Consider the following 19081-nt stretch of genomic DNA (forward strand, 5'->3'; position numbering starts at 1 on the left):
TATAAAACCTGCCTGGGGGGGGGCCAGTCAGGGTTTCAGCAATAAATAGCCAGTAGCCTCCTTTGTGAGAAATCTGTTTCAACAAGCAACTCATTCAAGGGCCTTTGCAGCCAAAAGGGTAGGACTACAGCTTGAACTAAGAGATGGGGTGTCGTTTTTGTGTGGTAGTAGTGGTGTATTTTTCTGTTTGAGGCCAGTACACAATGGTCTGAGGCAAAGGGCAAATTCACCTTTACTGCACATTAAACTTTGGCTCCCGTCTCTTTTAGTAGAAGGACAAGGTTAACAGCAGCACTAGGGAAAAAGGGGCGCTCCTCTAGTGAATGTAGCTGGATGCTGGGGAATATGCCCAGCTCGGTGCCAATGCTCTGGGAAGGATTGCAAGGAACCAGTGACCATTTCTGCCTCGGTATATGCTCTCAGCAGTGCTCCAAACATGGTCCATAGGCTACCTGCTGCTGGATTCATCAATGGCCCACTTGGCCAAAGCTTCCATGGTCCAACTCTTTCTGCAATTTTCTATCTCGCCCCATTCATGCACATCTCATGGTAGTAGAAGAGCTCCATGACCTTGTGTGTGTGAGCGAGACCTGCCCTCCTCCCCCAAGTCATGCTGGCACATGGACTATGTTAGTTGCAATGGAAGTGCCTGGCTGCCATGGACAGGAACAAGCCAAATGCAATTGCTTCTCCTTTATGAGGAAACAAGCCAGTAGTTCTACTACTAATGATGCGGTTGCGAAAAAGGCGCTACGGAGTAACTACATTTAGTTTGGTGTCAGGGTCTCATTTCAGTGACATTTTTTAACCACCCACTCTTCCTTGGAAACAAACTAATGCAGCAGACAGAAGGCCTGCTGCTTAGTGCTGACCAGCATAATGACTCCATTGCTGATTAGCTAGTGTTTGTGCACTGGGCTTAATTTTAATGTTCATTGCCAGCATCCTGTACTGTGCACCACAGTGAGGTCCTAAAGTCCTGCTGTGCTGCAAGGCTGTATAGCTGACAGTGTTCTTTTGGGGCTTATTATTGTGCATTTCATGGAAATCAGTCAAACATTCTGCCGTCATTGCCATGCATGCTATGAAGCTGTTCCATGCCAAGGATTCCACTTGAAACGGATAGTATCCATTTACGGTTCAGTGAGAAAGGATGGGCCAGTAGTTAAGGCAGGCAGCTGGGCCTTATAAGACCCAGGTTCAAGGTTCTGTTCTGCTATAGACTTCCTGAGTAACGTTGGGCAAGTATTAGTTTCACTCAGCGTTAGGTGCCTATGTACATCGAGGACATGGGCCTGTTAACTGCCACCTGTAAAATGGGGCTAACATTGCTCTTGTACCACAGACGGGTGTTGTGAGACTAAATTAAAGGTGTTTGGATATTTGGGTGAAAGGGGGTTGTCCACTGGCTACCATACTTGGAGCCGTAACTAGGCTTCTTAGCGCCTGCGGAGAGCAGGCATATTTGTGTCCCTACCCTTCTTTTTTGCATCATTTTTCCACCCTGGGTGGCTGCCCTGTTCTGACCATACACCTCTACCCTGATATACCACAAATTTGGACAGAACGCAGTAAGATTTTTTGGCTCCCGAGTACCACGTTATATCGGGGTAGAGGTGTATTTATTTCTGGAATACTGAACCTGTGGCACATGCCCCTGAAGAGTGACTGTAAATTGTGGAGGTGCAGCATGGTTATTTTAAAACGCCTCCACCTTGGCTAGTAATAAGGCAAAGGGAACTGGAGCAAGGCCACGAGGCCGCCACAACTTTGGACGTTTATCCACCGATGCACACACCCCCTGCCTGACCTTCCCATAGTCACAGCTGTGCTCTGTGGCTCAGGTGGGAGCTCAACAGCACCTGAGGCGCAGCAGAGAGGCTTCCAGCAGCGTTGGACTTCACACTGCTGACTGTGTTTCAATGGGGAGGGCAGGGTCCTTTCCCACGCCACAAAGTTACAGCTGCTCAGGTAAGGAGGGATTCTTCCCTCCCCCCCACCATTACAAATGTATCTTTTATGTTTTGGTCAAAAACCCACATGGTGAAAAACTTTCACTTGTCAAAAACAAACCAGAGCTTTTCTTTGAGTTTTCAACAAGACCATGAACAGTTTTTGATGTGTAATTTTTTTCACAAAAATAAAATGTTGTTTTAGTTTGTACAGAAGAGAGAGAGAAAGCGAGCATGCGATTGTGTTCAAGGTTGGATAAACCTTTTGGATAGTTTTTAATCCTGTTCTGAACCTGCCTGTCCACCCCGAGCCTAAGTTAATGGATTTCTTTTTACATATAAAGGCTTAGAACCCAGTTACACGTTAACCACCGCATTTAATTTTTCAAAGCATTTTTTACAGACCACGTCAGAGGAACGATACTGCTCCAGAAACTGAAAAAGCTTGAGTCCCCTCCCCTACACCTAAGTCAAAGGCCTTTTAGGTTTGTTTTTGGTGTGGGGGGGGTTTAGCACTGATACATTAAAAAAAAAATCTTGCTGTGCAGGCAAAGGCTATGATTGCCCATGGGCGGGAATCTGCGCACCTGGAATCAGGCTAAACCCTAAATGGCAATACTGAGACCTCAGACACAGCAGTGCCATCACCCTCCCATGTGGTTGTACACTTGTATTATACAGACAGACCAAGGGGCAGCTTTTTATATCACATGCTCAACACCCTTCACTGCATGTCAGCTGCCTGTATACAAGCTCAGCAACAAGTCACTTGAGCTACGCAGTGATTTAAGCTGCAGCATCGACAAGGATTTCATCTAAGCACAGCATTAGTGGTTTGTTTGGTTTTGGGGGGGGGGGCGGGAGGAGAATCTACAGCTCATTTCACCAAGGTAGCAGGAGCACTAAGGCAAGTAACTGCAGAATTCATTGACATCCCCTCTTAGCATTATGGCTACACTGCAGCTAAGACCATGCCCCCGGACCAAACACACAGACTCCCGCTACCTTCACTAGTGTGCTAAAAATAGCCTAGACCTGCAGCACCAGCAAAGGCTTAGGCTAGCCCCCCCATGCTCAGAGCCCCCCCCCCCCCTTGGGGGTGAATTTGGGCAGCGAGCCTGAGCCTCCACTTCCACAAAGCTAGTTTTAACACCATTAACGAGGCTGAGTGGTGTGCTCCCCGCTGCAGTACCGACATGTCCCTGTGGTAACAGACACTTGGAGCAACCACCCTGAAAGGGCAGCGTGCTGTTGAGTTCCTCCTGGCATTGTAAACTGGCTTTTTTGTCACCTCAGTGGGGCTCAGTTTTGCTTATTTGTATCATACGCATTGAGCTCTGCCCGTGTGACTGAGGGGTAAAGGCTGCAGTTTTTCCCCTAATTCACATTTCCTTAGGGGTGAGGGGTATTAGGAGGATACACTGCAGCTCGTGTGGCACTCAGGTAGTAGGGACAGGGGGTCAGGTAAGTATCTAAGGTAGGAGAGAAAACAGCTCATTAACCAACCCTTTTCCACCTAAAAATGTGAGGATTTGTAATGGGTGTGTGCTCTGTGCTAGTTTAACTAAATTAAAAAATAAATAAAAGGAAAGAGACATTGAAGGGAACAAGGAGGGTGGTCTTGGGGGTAACACCAGCCTGGGATGCAGGTGATATGGATTCTATCCACACATGTGACCTTGGACAACTCAGCTCTAACCCCAGGTCCCCCAGTGTATATAGGTGCTTAACTCCCACTGAAATAATGGAATTTAAAACCTAAATACTTTTGAGGATATGGGTCAAACTCTCTGTGCCTCATAGCCCTGTCTCTGGAATGAGGATAACACTTCTTTCCTCTGCCCTTTGTTCAGAATGTAAACTCTTCAGAGCAGGAACTGTCTCGTGCCCTGGGGGTATACAGCACCTTGCCCCATTAGGCACTGATCTCAGTTGGGCTTTAGATACATCTGTGATACGTTTAGTATGGAGCAGAAACTCTCGAGCAGTTTCCACAGGCATCTACAAGAGCCTCAGGAAGCAACACTTCTTAGTTACAGTATGTGATTCCAAGCCAATAGTCTGTCAACTGCAAAGCTTGTCTTGGCAGACTAATGTGTGTGAACACAGGGCCTAGTTGTGATTGTCTATTTACTAAATACATATCTTCAGAAGAACACTTTTCTAACTATGATGGGATTAGTCAGTGAACCGTGAGTGCCTGGGGATGGTAAAACAGAGGCATGTATGACACATGTATTTCCTATTTGCCAGTGGTTAGAGAGAGAGAACTAGTATTTTTACTGCAGCATTTCCATCCCTGACAAAAGCTTATGAATTTTTTGAAACCTCATGTACTCCAAGACCAGAGTCAGTAATTTCACCGCAATGCAGTTTAGAAATAACTTATGTACGTTTTAGATTTTATTCATTCATACATTTACAGCAGTTGCTTTCATATTACAATTCTCTTTCATCTTTTCAGTTTTCACTTATAAAAAATTAACCAAATAAACCTTATTTATCCAAATTTATCACAGCAGGTCTGGTTAATTTTCACAGTTACAACGGCCATCAGAAACAGAACTTAAGTACCTACAAGTCATTCATTTCCAATATCGCACTTGGTTCTTCTTAAAGACACACTGCCTTCATTTCAGAGCTGAGTGGATATAATGTTTCAGTACTCTGCTAATGGAAGATTGAGTAGAGAGATCACTACGTCGAGTAGCAGTTTATAGGCTGGGACTCAAATGCCTAAAGATATACTGAGGAGTAATTTGCATATATAAAACATTTCTTGACGCATGCTGTAGTAACTGGTTTGTACTGATACAGGTGGACAGTATGCGAACATTTACCAAGAGTACTGATTATCGTCACTGTGTGCTGCCACAGAAAAGTACATTCCTTTAGTCTATCTTCTGCTATTGTTGAGTCAGAGTTGTAGCGTAACACTGGATTAGGAGACTGCAGAAGAGATGCTGCTCTTTTAACAACGCTCTCGTCTATCTGCTGAAAGGCCAACCCTCTCCGGCTAGGCATGGTGGACTACTCTAACTTACTTTTAAGATTCTACCAAGAAGATACTGCATTGTATAAAGACTTGGGGTGTTTCTATGGTCTTCAAGCTGGGTGATTGTGTATCAACAAGTTCAAGTCTCAAAGACCAATGGCCCATTATAGTACTTAATTCTGCTCCCTAGTTACAATAGCAGCACTTGATTGCCAGTGTGTTCATTACTGTCTTCATTTACTACTTTCCCGTTCTCCTTCCCGCCCCCGCCCCCATCTTTGCAAACACACTCATTTTCTTTACAGTGGTAATTATTGCTGTTTTAAAGTACGGTATGTTCATAGGAGAATATGTCTTTAAGGACTTGCAGCCGCTTCCTGTTACAAAGTACATACCATGCTGAACATAGAAAACACAAGACTTATTTCACATTGGTCTTGTAGAGGTATGAAGAGATGCAGAATAGGAGACCGTTGAGGGGAATCTGAGTTTCCATTGAGGAGCGTGTTAAATCTTATAACCCATGATTTTTACTAAGAGAACACTCGCTTGGACACTAACAATTCTGTTAATCATCTAGCCCCAATTTTTTTCAGTTGACATTGAATGGACATTTCGGCAAATGCATACTACACAATCTGTTTAACACTACAAAGAAGTGATTTTATCTTAACTGCATTAGTTTCAAGAAGATTTTTTTTTTAGCCTTAATAAAATAACGCAAGCACACAAACTGCTTAAAGATAACAGCCCAGGACAGTCATAAGAACCACCAAAAAGCAGCGGATGCTTTTGTTGAAACCCAGTTATTAAAAAAGAAAAGAAAAGAAAAATATACATACAAGGCAAATGTCTAAACTTAGCTTTGGATAAAGAAAATTGAAAACAATATTAGTATATATTCTTCATTATGTTTACAGTTGCTGATTTCACATTCAAACATGTTACCTATAAAGAAATTTACAACTGCATTATGTACTTGTTACACTGTTGATTTAATTAACTTCTACCTTTTACTATTTAAACTTTAACACTAAATTGTTTTCTCTTCAAAAAAACCTAACCATGCTGTAAAACAAAGAAAGCATTGAACAGTAATTTGCACACTCCAAATGTTGACTTCTAGCTTAGTTTTAAATTATTGTCTTTTAACTACACTCTCAGTTGTTTACATTGCATGCTAGCCTATTTTAATTTCAGCCAAAGATGCTTAGAAAGATAACTGAGGTAAGTCTTTTAGTGGCAGAGAGGGAAAATACATATCCCTCTGACTGAGGAGAGGTAAAAACCTCTGGCTACAAACACAAGGGTATGAGATTTCTTGATCAAGGTTTGGTGTGAGTATGGTTTGCGAAGAAGGAAACTGATCCTTTTGCATTTTCAAAATGATTTAATAATTTCACATCCATTAATTTTTCTTTATGTGGCATAGTGTATGCAACCCCAGGACTCCAGATGGCTTGGAATTAAAATACCTTCATTAGGACTTTAAATAGAGTGCACAGCAATAGAATTAAACCAGGCTCTAATGAAATGCAGGCTTAGAGCAAATTTAAAATTGAACTGTTAATTCAAAGGTAACAGGAGCTGGCTCTTGCCCATGTGTGTCTAGCAATTCTGAACACCTTGCAGAAAGGATTAATTATCCAGTCATCAGCATCTCAGCCATAAACTCTGGAAAAATTAAAAGGCAGGAGATACAGATCATGAACTGATATGGTTCAATGCTACAAAGGACAATAGTAAGGAGAGTGACGACTTTCTGTAAACATCTAAGCAACTGTTTTTCATTGATCAGATTTTTTTAATCCAATGGCCTGATTCTGCTCCCAGTGAAATCCGTGGGAATTCTGCCACCCACTGCAGTGGGAGCACAAGGGTCTAAGGGCATGACCCTGCAAGATGCTGAGCATCCTCCATTCCAACTGAAGTCACAGGGACCTGAGAGAGCTCCTCGCTGCATGGATTTGCACTCTAGAAGTGTGCACTTCAGAATAGCAGCCAGCCGAGGCCTAATCCTGCATCTCTTACACATGCGAGTAATAATAATACTTGGATCTCAAAGAGTTTTGCAAATGAAAGAAACTATCATTGTTCTCAAAATGATTCACAGAGGTGAGGTGAAGTGACCTGCCTCAGGTCACCCAGGAGGTCACTGGTAGAGGCGAGAACACAGCCCAGGTTTCCTGACTTCCAGTCATCTTCCCGGTTCATGCTCTATCACTGACGTGAGTAAGGTCTCCAGGATTGGGCCTCGGGACGTTAATACGTTACTCATGGCACTTGATCCTTTAAAAGGAAGTTGCACTAATTTTTACATTGATAAACTGTGTTGTACTCTGCGTTTGGATTTAAGTGTACTTCTTTTGTTGTGATGCAAACTCTGACACTGCTTTACACAGTGTAACTCACACTCTACTTTCACACCGAGTTTCAGTGGCCATTCAAATAAATAATTTGGTGCTGTTACATTTCAAGATCACATATGCATAGAACATTGTTATAGTATTTTACATTTTAGTTAAATTCTTGTTTTCATTTCAGATAAGCACTTTTAAAAACCAAGCTTCAGCCTGCAACTGTACAATCAACTAATCAAAAACTGTTCAACCCTTGACAAGATTTAACTACATTAAATGCCAGGCTGTTACACAAATACTCATTTTAAAATCATACAGGCAAGGTAATGAACTGATGTGGATATTTGCTAGCTGGCAATTTTCAAATCAAAACTTAGGCAATTCTACAAATTAATCACAAACACAGTTCTTGGAATTAAGTTTCATTCCCGCTACTTATACCCAATAATTTTGTTCCACGGATGCACTAGGAAGGAGAAATTGTTATTCTACTGACACGTGTAGGACTCTGTGCATAAAAACAGTATCTGGAGCCCACAGTCCTGTGTGCGAATAGACTGCAATACAATCATGGAGAGGGGAACCTAGGAAGCATTAAAGTGGTACTGAAAAATAATCTTGTACATACCCTGTAGCAGTAGCAACGTAGGGGAAAGCCCCGTGTCATCAGTGCAGAATTCTGAAAGCTCCCAGGGCAAGAAGCACTGTGAAGCGCCTGTCAAAGCAGAGATTAAAGCAGCTATTTCTACACCTCCTGCAGGTGCTGACCATTTCACTGGAGGGGAAATGGCATGACTTTGTGACAATATCAGTTGAGGAGGCCTGGAGAAGATTAGAACCCACTTTCCATACTGCTTTAACCACTTAGTATCTCTGAATGGAACGGAGCCTCGTCAGGGGTCTAGATTCCTGTAGCTCGGGGTTAGCTGTCAATGCGACACATGGTTTATAGGTGGCACTGCTCAGAGCAGGCACCAAGGGGCCGGTTCTGCCCCCCGGTTTAGCATGCACACACAACTACTATTGTTGTAGCGAGAACTGCTCAGGTGTCTCCCAAGGAGGGCTCAAGCGCTAATGAGGTTAATATTAGCCACATGTGACTCAAATGTTTATTTTTCCCTTTAGTGATTTACAATTTTTAAGAGGGACTATACAAATATTAGGCCCTGATCTTGCAAGGAGGGTTTGGCCAAGAGGATCTGGCCCTGACCCCAGTCGGGCCTCCTGCAGGAATCCACACACATGGAGCTAACAGCAGGATCAAGGCTGCGGGCAGTAAATCTACATTCTGCAGCCAAACGAATCACCAAAACAGTTTTTATTTTAGTGTCAGGATTCTAACTAGAAAGCTGCAACCGTGATGCTGACAGTGCAGAATGGGGCAGAGAGCAGGGATAATCTATTTGCATACATGGGAAAAGCAGGCAGTGGCACAGCTGTTGTCAAATACTATGTTCTATTACTTCTTAAAAACACTCTCCAGCTGAATTTGAGGTGGTTTTACCTGCTGTTAAGTTTACTAAATAAATAAATAAATATATAAACTCCAACCCTTATGATGAGAGAGAGAGACAGAGACACACACACACAATCTGTGATTGTTCCACCTCACTGTGCATCAGTCTGGAGGGCTTGCATGGAAATACTAAAATGGCAGCCCCTTTTCTCCCACTGAGAGCCTGTTCATAGATAGGGAACAGTAACAAGTGTCTAAACATTGTTAAAATTCATATTTAATATAGTCTCTCATTTAGTACAGAAATTAACTCTCTACAGTGTTAGAATTAACCCTCTGGTAAGATCCTCTAAAGGTTCTTTCAACTGCAGACTTAGATTGAGAGTTTCTCAGGGCAGGGACCGTGTCTTTAATCTCTTTGTACAGCCCCTTACACACTTACCGCTGTATACCAGTGTTAAATAACAACAGCCAGTAAGAGGAGGTTACTTACCTGTAACTGGAGGTTCGAGATCTGTATTCCACTGCGGGTTATGCACACGCACCGTGTGTCCGGAGCTGGAGAATCTGAAAGTAGTGGCTGTTGGTCAGCGCACACGCCCTGGCTCACCTCATGCCTCTGACCAAGGGAATAAAGGGCAGGACAGACCAATCAGCTCTCTAGTTCCTTCTTCACCACACATCAGGGAAGATCTGAAGCAGAGGGGAAGGAGGGCGGGAAGTGGAATACAGATAGGGACCACACATCTCAAAGAACCTCCAGTTTCAGGTAAGTAACCTCCTCCTCCTCTTCTTCAAGTGAAGGTCCCTCTTGTATTCCGCTGTGGGTGATTAACAAGCAGTGTCTCAGCAGAAGGAGGGTGCAAGGAGGCAGACACTAGGACTGAGCGAAGGACAGACATTCCAAAGGAGGCATCAGCAGAGGAGCCCTGGACTAGGGCATAATGTCCAGTAAAGGTGTGAATGGAGCTCCACATGGCTGCTTTACCCCTATCAAGGTGGCGCATTTCCTGAAGCGCTGATATAGTCGCTGCTTGTGCTCTTGTGGAACGAGCTTACAACCATGGGGTGGGGGGGGGGACGGTTTGATAGTGGATAGCAGAATAGGATGTAGTCGGAGATCCATTTGGAAACCCCCTGGTGCAGAACACTTGTCCCCTGATTCTTTCCATTAGAGCGACAAATAGTCCTGGGGATTTCCTGACTGGTTTTGTTCTGTGTAGGTAAAAGGCCAAGGCTCACTGCACATCAAGGGCATGGAGTCTCTCTTCCTCTGAGGAAGCGTGCCGTTTAGGGAAAAACACAGGTAAGTAAGTGGATCGACTAGTTCAAGTGAAACTCTGCAAGAACCTTGGGGGAAATCTGTACAAAATGCTAGAACTGTTTACAACACGAAATCCTATTTTAAGGGCCAACGCTGAAGCTACAGACAGAGAGGTTCTGATCCGGACGATGAGGTGACGGAGAGGCGGCTGGTCTGCCCTGCCATTTATCCCCTCGGTTGGAGGCAGGTGGTCAGCCAGGGTGCATGTGCAGACCAATGGACACTACTTTCAAATTCTCCAGCTCTGGACGCATGGTGCACATTCATAACCCACAGTGGAATACAATAGGGACCATCACTTGAAGAAATGTTCAAGCAGAATTAAGGAGGACTGGTATTGTCACATATGTCCGTCCAGCAACATGGCTTCCAGCAGCAGTAGGTTCAGAGCAAGCTTCATTTTAATACGTAATGCAAAGCTGGGAGTTTTTGCGGTGAGACGTGTCACATCACATGTGCTCTGGGGTTCTTGCAATGAGGAAAAAAGGATGCAACTATCTGAGACTCTGGGTGGATAAAAACAAAAACAAGTCTTTGATCTTGCTGTCTCTTTGCAGACTGGGAGACCTGTCTGAGTAGGAACTGCAGGAGTGGGCCTTGTGGCCCAAACTGGACCCTCTGATGGGAGGGGATAAGCATTAGTAGTCTGTAGCCTGAAGTCCACAGAGATTCTACAGGAAATAGAGGGGATTATCTGGCTCCAAGGCTGGGTCCAGATTAACATGCTTGGGGAAAGTTTCCCCAAAAATGCAGGCACAACAATTAAGACTGCACTGGCGGATCCGGTGTTTTTAACCTCTGAGTTGTCTAACCGTACTCAAAAGGAGGAGATCTAGCAAGCAGCAATAAAGATACCTGAGCCTCGTCTACACTAGCACTCTCACTCCTGCTACCAGAGGTGGAGCTCCTGTAGCAGCTGGAGAGTTCCCAGCGAATGCCAGCACAGACAGGGCTTAGATTAGTAAGAGTTCTACCAATCACTCTGGTGTCATGGTTTGGCAAAACAATAGCAAGACATTCAGCAAGAACGACTTCCGTCTGGAGATAAAGCTAGCGAACAGGACAGACAACAATGGCTCCGCGTTCCCACCAAACTAAATATTCCAAAATGCATTTCTGACAAAGCAGGGGCACACAGGCAATTAAGAGAAATAAATTTGCACAATAATACATCTCTGAGAGGCAGCATCTTGATTCCTGTCATTACAACTTTGGTGCCCTGCCCACATGTTTAGAAGTACAGAGTTCCCATAGCACCTTCCAAGTTGCATATTTTAAAAGCGTATCTCGCTTATGCAAATCAAAGGTGTTACGGTCAGAGATACAATAATAATAATAATGTTACATTTTAACCTTGTTTTTTCTTTTCTTTTTTTTTTTAAAGAAAGTTGGTGACTTAACTGTGTTTCTGTCTCTGTGGGAGATTAGGGTATTTGAACCAGTTTTGGCTTATCACATAGATATGAATGAGGCATATTACAAAGGCACAGGTGTCAAAACCAAGAACATTCTTTTAATTAGACACCCCAATAAAAAAAAACAGTTAAATTTATGCATTTTCCCCTTCGTTAAGAGACTAGTTATTTTCATTGTTTGGAAAGGTTTTAGTGCAGTGATTCTACAGCAACAGAAAAAAAAATAAACTAAAAAAAGGCACAAACTTTTTTTTCCTTTCACTTTTGCTAACACTTTATAATGGTCTATTTTTACTCAAGTTAATAAATCACTGAAAGCAGCAAGAAAATATTATGCCAATTTCTGTACACTATACAAAAACCCCTACCCTCCACTTCAGGAGAAATGTACAGCATAGAAAGACTTTTAAAAAATAGATAGTAGCCCGCAAAGAAATTGTGTTAATTAAGCTCTCTTGAAATAGTGCCCTCCATTATCTACTTTCTCCCTTTATTACTGGGACAATATACCTTAGGGCACTGCCATTTTATGTATGGTATAGATTGAGGCAGGCAGAAAGCCAGGGCTGAGAGTGTGAATTGCTTAACAGAGTAATAGCACAAAATCTTCTGACTTGGATGTGCCTACACTTACTCCCTGGTACCCCTCACCCTGCTCACTCCTGGATCTGGTATTGCGTATGGAAGCTGGAATCTCTTCTCCATCCCTGCCAGCTAGAAGCAAGAGCAGACAATGAATGAAAGCGCTGGGCTCAGGAGACTAACCTCACGCCCTCTCATTAGGCTCCAGTTTCTCTACTGTGAAAGCTGCCTTTCTCCTTAACACTTGCTAAGCATGTGCAGGCTTCCTCCCTATTGAAAGAAGCACCCACGGAGATGCTCCCGCCCTTGGTAAGCAGGAATTGCATGGACACTCCTGAGTTTGGCCCTCCTGTCTAACAGGCCAGTACCATGGGCTACCAGCCAGTTAAGAACTAATGAACTCTGGACCTTTACATTGATGAATCTCAGTGCAGGAAAGACGAAGACCTTGGACTGCAAGTGAAAGGCTAGTGTTTCAATTTCCACTTCATAATATAATTCACGTGTGTTCTCTGTCCCACTTCTTACTAGTTAAGCCTTCTGTCTGGTCTTCCTTTCATTCTTTCTAGTACCCTTCTTACTTGTCTCCACTATTTGATTTGACAAGGATAAATGTGTTCCCTCCTCTCTGAAACTCTCCTACTTAGTTGCCTCTACTATAGTTATAAGTGTTAGGAACATACGTTCAGTCCCTTATCAATTTTATCATGATTTTCTTTCCCCCACCTCACACACAATACTTCATAGAATAGTAACTTTGTTTTTCAGGAACTTAAGTTAAAGGGGGTTTCCCTTTAAATGTAATAAGATAGCTGGATCCCACCACCCACCCAAAATTAAGTGCAACCAGAAATGTTTTTAATATTTCTGATACCACATTATAAAAAATTAAAACCTACTGATTTTTCCCCGACATAATTCATGCAAAGTTGTTATTTGTTTAAATAAGTTATAAAATTGGTATTTCAGGCTAGAAGAAGCTGTAGTCTTGGTTATTCTTTTGTTGGCAGGCACTGTACATACATATTAGGTACAGACACATGCCGAATCTGCTTTGCATTGCTTTTTGCATTGTACAATTCACAAATCTGACATTAAAGCAGTTAGTTACCTTTTATGGAAGGCTGCAGTGAGGCCACCTACAATTATTAAACAGCAGCTGGTTAAGATAATATGTATGCTTCCCCCCCTACACTCCCAAAATGCAATTATCTGTCACACATTGCTTGTCTGAAGTGTTTAGATTTGTTGCTCACATTAATGTGCAAATGTGTTGCCATAGAAACTGCAGCCTCCATTATGCTTCAATGACACCATTCAGCAAAAGCCAAAACAAATATAAAATTAAAAAAAAAATTAAAAAAAAAAACAAAAACCCCAAACAAACAAAAAACAAACAAACCCAGAAGGCAGCAAAGAGAAACTCCAATGCACATGCGGAAGTCTGGCCCAGGACTGCAGGTTATGCATGGATATAGAACAGCACAGGAGATATTTAAGTTTGATCTTACTTTACAATATGTTACAATGGGGCTCAGAGTTCAAATGGTTCAAGTCTGTTTGCTGGCTTAGGAAGGAAAATGAGAATGGAGGAAAAAGTCATGGTTACTGGATGCACCAAGGTTCTTTCAGATATTTGGCAGAATGAGGCACATCCAAAAAAAGTGCAACACCAGTGCCTGGATGGCAGTGCTGTGTGTTTGAGTGCGTGCACACACTTCCTCTTCATGCATTGTAGCAAGCGTTTTTTTTCACATTTTCTTTGAAAACTATTAACCAGTAATTTATAGTAAGATGAATGCATATTCTAGTTACTGGTGCATGAAATACTGAGAAATGCATTCAAGTAATATTTCTGCACTTACTGTATTATGAATGTCATCACTACATTATCTTACATTTGACAAAAAAAATACTATGTACACCAGACCAGTGGTACTATTATGTTTGTAAGTTTCTGTGCTTTATGTAGGTACCTGGGTAAGATTGGAACAACAGGCTGTAGGGTCCACTCTGACCTGCCAGGTCATTAACACTGTATGCATTAGGAGAGCAGTACTTCCAGCCTCAGCAGCACCACCACCTACAGCATGCGAGGAAGGATCCTTATTTTGTACAATCAAGCTGTACAAAGCAAATTAAAAATGAAATGAGGGAACGAAACAAACACAACTGAAAACAAAAATAATGAAAAAAAAGGGCAATTTTGGGGGGATAGGAGAAAAACTTTTTTTTGCTTTTGTTTCTATTCTTCGCGCAGCTGCAGGCGGTAGCGGTGGTAGCGAAGCTGGAAAAACATTCTCTCTAGTATGGAATGCGTCATCCCAGGGAGGGTGTAGTGTTCAATGATGCCCACATGTTTGAACCCTAAGGATTCATACAGCTTGTGGGCTGCCACCTTGACAGCCGTGGTTCCCAGTATAATGGAGGAATAGTTGTTGAGCATGGCAAACTCCAGCACTTTGCGGCCCAGGGCCTTGGCAATCCCTTTACCCCGGAAGTTGGAATCTACGGACATGCGGCGCAGCTCCACGGTGTTGTCTTCCTCGTTGCCTCTTGCAGCCACGATTCCCACCACGTTTCCGTCCAACACAGCTACCCAGAAGCAGGAGCCTACAGAAGACAAAGCAGAATCTGAAGCTGAAGAATGCAACTGCCCTTCTGCATAAGCCTACCTGGGCTTAATACATCACTTTAGGCCCACAGACCCAGATTATAAAAGTACTGAAATCAATGGGAGTTGGGCACCCAACCTACTTAAGTGCTACTGAAAATTCTACTGGGCACCTATCTGCCTATTTAGGTGCTTAAATACCTCTGTGCATCTGGCCCAAAATTGCTTTCTTAAGACTGGTAAGAGATTGTTATTGCCCAAGAGGGAGATGTGTAAAAAAATATCTCCGCCAATTTGAAATATCAGACTTCCTGTTTGAGACCAAAATTGTAAAGGACATTAGACAATACACCAGTGTAAAGTGACCAGGGGAATTTGTTCTCAACCTGCTCCAAGATTTAATTCTCAGGTGAAAGCCTAAAAATGTGTCAAACTCAGGGGCTCACTTTTCCTAAATCATATGGAAATGGTGAAATGGAACCATCCCATATGCCACCCTGCCCTATTAGAAAGTTATCTGGTACAAGGGTGTTGCACTTATTCCAGTAAAGCACACAAAGGGAATTTATTAACTCTCCCTAACACGTCAACATTACATATCTTCGGTTTCTTGGAACGGCCTTAGTTAGAGGGTGCTCTGTGTCAAAAACAGCTGCAAAATTAGTTTCTTTATTGTAGGTTTTACTGAAAAATTCCTTATTTGATGTAACCAGCATTGTCAAAGGACTATTTCCATGGGACATGTGAATAACTTGTGTACAGTATAAATTAGGATAAACCGAGTAGCCGTGCAGCCAGCCGCCTTCAGCTGTGGTCTCAAAGCCAAGCAGGGCTGGGTGCACGGAGTCCTTGGACAAGAGCTCAACAAGAAAACCCCAGTAGCTGGAGGAAGTTATGTTAATGATTTAGTAGGCAGCATTCTTCCCCGCTGAGTCAATAATGAACCAGAGCCCGTCACAGTGTTCAGGAGTTACTGGGGATATTGTTGCCTTTCAGGTGAAACGTAAAACCAGTCATGTCATTTAGTGTCCTACAGTGCTTCCCTCCTAGAACATGGGATGTTGATCCTAAGCAGAGGTCAGAATTCCCATTGAGTACTTGCAGTCTGTCTACTTAAAATTTCCATGGCATTGTCAACTGCCTACGACTTATGTGGCTTTGGAAAAAAGACAGGTTAAGTAAATGTCCTGGCCCATATGAAACTGAGACCACCTTAGGCAGGAAAGCTGGGTGCGGCCATAGCTGTACCTTGTCTTTGTAAAAGACCATATAGGGCGGTTCTGAGGTGAGCACCCTAATCTCAGAGACCTGGCAGATGCATGTTATTGCAACCAGGAACGCGACCTTCCAGGAAAGGAGAAGGAGAAAGAAGGAAGTCAGAGGTTCAAAGGGGTGGGGGGGTCCCGTGAGTTGTGACAGCACAAGATTCAGGTCCCATGGAGGAACATGGCCCCTGACATGCGGGTAATGGAACTCAAGGCCCTTTGAGGAACCTGGCAGTCATATCCTGAGCGAAAACCGACCTACCCTCAAGCAGCGGATGTAAGGCTGAGATGGCAGCCAAGTGAACCATGACAGATGAAAGAGATAGGCCTTGGAGCTTGAGATGTAGAAGGTAGTCCAGGGTTAACTGCAGTGAGGCTTGCTCAGGCTGAATGCCTTTATCTGAGGTCCAACAAGCAAACCGCTTCCATTTAGCCAGGTAGGTCGCCCTGGTGGAGGGCTTTCTGCTGCCCAACAGGTCCTGCTGGGCACCAGCCGAGCACTCCCGCTCCTCCGCATTTAACCACGCAGCAGCCAAGCCGTCAGGTGCAGTGCTGCCAGGTTTGGATGCAGAGGACTGCCATGGTTCTGGGACAGCAGGCATGGCCTGAATGGCAGCTGTAACAGAGCAGCAACCGAGAGGTCCAGCAGCGTGCTGAACCAGCGCTGGCACGGCCTAGCTGGTGCTATGAGGATCACCCCACCCTGTCCTGTTTGATCTTCATGAGGACTCTGAATTAAACGGCACTAGGGGGAAGGCGTAAAACAAAGCTCCCAACCACAGGAGCAGAAAAGCATCCAGCAGGGAGCCTCTGTCAATCCCCTGAAAGTGGCATTTCCTGTTCTTCCTGGATGCGGACAGGTCCATCTGGAGAGTCTCCCACCTCTGGAAGATGATGCTGACCACTTCTGGATGGAGAGACCACTCGTGGCGAAAATCATGCTGAAAATCATGAGAAAATCATGCTGAGGCAATCTGCCAAAGCGTTCCTGGCCCTGGGGAGACATGCGGCTATGAGCAGGATGTTGTGTTGTATACAAAAGTCCCAGAGCCTGAGGACTTCTTGGCAAAGGGCAGACGATTTGGCTCTGCCTTGCTCGTTGATATGGAACATAGCTTCTGTATTGTCTGTCAGGACCTGGACCACCCTGCTTTTTATGTGAGGTAGGAAGGCTTAGCAGGCCAGACAAACCGCTCTGAGCTCCCTGACGTTGATGTGTAGAGAGTGATCGTGACTTGACCAACGACCTTGCGTGCTGAGATTGCCCAGGTGGGCTCCCCATCCCAGGTCCGAGGCATCGGAGATGAGAGTCACCGATGGGGAAGGAGCTGCAAAGGAAACTCCCTCCAACTCAGAAGCAGGATTCTGCCACCACGTGAGTGATGACAGTAAATGGTCCAGGACCCTGACCACACAGTCCATGCTGTGTCTGTTGGGAATGTAGACCAATGCCAGCCACGTCTGCACGTGCTCCAGGAAAATGGAAATATGCGTCCTTTAACTTGAGGGCAGTGTACCAGTCTCCCGGATCTAGGGAGAGAATAATGGAGGCCAGAGAGACCATGCCAAACTTCAACTTCTTGAGAGACTTGCTGAGGTGGCACAGGTCCAGAATGGGCCTGAGACCCCTTTTGCTTTGGGGATAAGGAAATAGTGGGAGTAGAGCCCTTTCCCTTTCAAGTCTGGAGCGACCTCCTCTACCACCCCAGGTGTAAGAGATTCTCGACCGCTTGAATGAATAGCTGCTCATGAGAAGGGTCCCTGAAAAGGGACAGGGAAGTGGGGGTTGGAGGGAGGGTCAACCATGAACTGCAGGGTGTAGCCCGAAGATATTATGTTGAGCACCCAACGGTCTGAGGTCAGCTGCGACCAGGCCAATCGGAAGGGGCACAGGCAGTTGAGGAAAGAGCAGGGAGGTGGATCCTGGGAAGTGACTGGGGTGCCATCCTTGGGCGCATCCTCAAAATGCCTGCCTCTGGCTTCCTTGGCCTCTGGAAGAACCAGGCTGGGCAGAGGAACAGGAAGACAAAGGGTGACGATGTTTAAATCCTTTGTCTCTGTCCTTCTTTCTGTAGGAGCTGGACCGAGATAGACCTCATGACCTTGTCGGAGGTGGAGCGGGTCAGAATGGCTTTGCAGCCTGCTGAGGGGTGTGTAGGCCTGAGGAACAGAGGGTGGCATGGGAGTCTTTAAGGCCATGGTGCCGTGCATCAGTCAGCTCCAAAAAGAGCCCTGCTCCCTCTAACGAGAGGTCCTAAAGGATAGTCTGCATCTCCTGGGACAACCCAGAGGACTGTAACCAGGAGCTGCACGTCATGACCACCGCAAAGGCGATTATCCTGGCCGCTGAGTCCATAGTGTTTAGACCATCTGGAGGGCACCCCTTGCCACTGCTTTGCCCTCTTCCACCAAGGCGGCAAACTCCTGGACTCGGTCCTCTGGGAGGCCCTCCTTGAACTTTCTGATGGAGTCCAACAGGTTGCAGGATGGCTGTTGAATAAATTTTCCTGCCAAACAAGTCCAGCCTCTTGGCATCTTTATTTTTCGGTGTGCCACTCACCTGTCCCTGCCTGTACCTTTCGTTGATGGCAGACAGGACCACGGACCCCGCTGGAGGGTGGGTGTACAGGTACTCAAATCCCTTTACTAGGACATAGTACTTCTTTTCTGCCTTCGTGGAAGTAGGCAGAATTGAAGAGAGGGTTTGCCACACAGACCTAGCAATTTTTAGGACCCCTGGGCGGACGGGTAACGTAACCCAGGCCAGGGTGTAGGAGGGTATGACATTAAAAAGGTTGGACTCCTCCAAGCTCTTTGACCTCCAAGTTTAGGTTAGCAGCCACCCTTTGAGCAGGGCTTGGTGTTCTTGAAGCCATGGAGGGGGGGGTTGCTTGTTTGCGAGGGGCCTGCCACCGCTTCGTCTGGAGATGACAAAGACAATTGCACCGCAGGAGGAAGGGCGGCTTCCCCTTGCTCATCTGGGGATGGCTCCTTGGGCATCGGGGCCTGCTGTTTCACCCCTGCATCGGCTTCAGCACTTTGCTCAGACTCCGGTGACGGCTGTGTCAGGGGCAGCTTGTCCGATGCGGCCTGGGAGGAATGGTGGGAGTATGGGAAC

At 44.9% G+C, this 19081-nt stretch overlaps 1 protein-coding gene across 2 annotated transcripts in view; it reads right to left on the reverse strand.

Moving 5' to 3' along the window:
* Positions 1 to 11618: 11618 nt before the first annotated feature.
* NAT8L (N-acetyltransferase 8 like) overlaps positions 11619 to 19081 on the reverse strand; it is a 47456-nt gene continuing 39993 nt past the window's right edge. For both annotated transcript variants that reach the window (XM_045017576.1, XM_045017575.1), the window contains one exon: positions 11619 to 14697. In XM_045017576.1, coding sequence (XP_044873511.1) covers positions 14330 to 14697 — 368 coding nt within the window. In that variant the 3' untranslated portion in view covers positions 11619 to 14329. The remainder of the gene's footprint in view (positions 14698 to 19081) is intronic.

The sequence above is a fragment of the Mauremys mutica genome, chromosome 5, assembly GCF_020497125.1.
Source record: "Mauremys mutica isolate MM-2020 ecotype Southern chromosome 5, ASM2049712v1, whole genome shotgun sequence".
Taxonomy (NCBI): Eukaryota; Metazoa; Chordata; order Testudines; family Geoemydidae; genus Mauremys; species Mauremys mutica.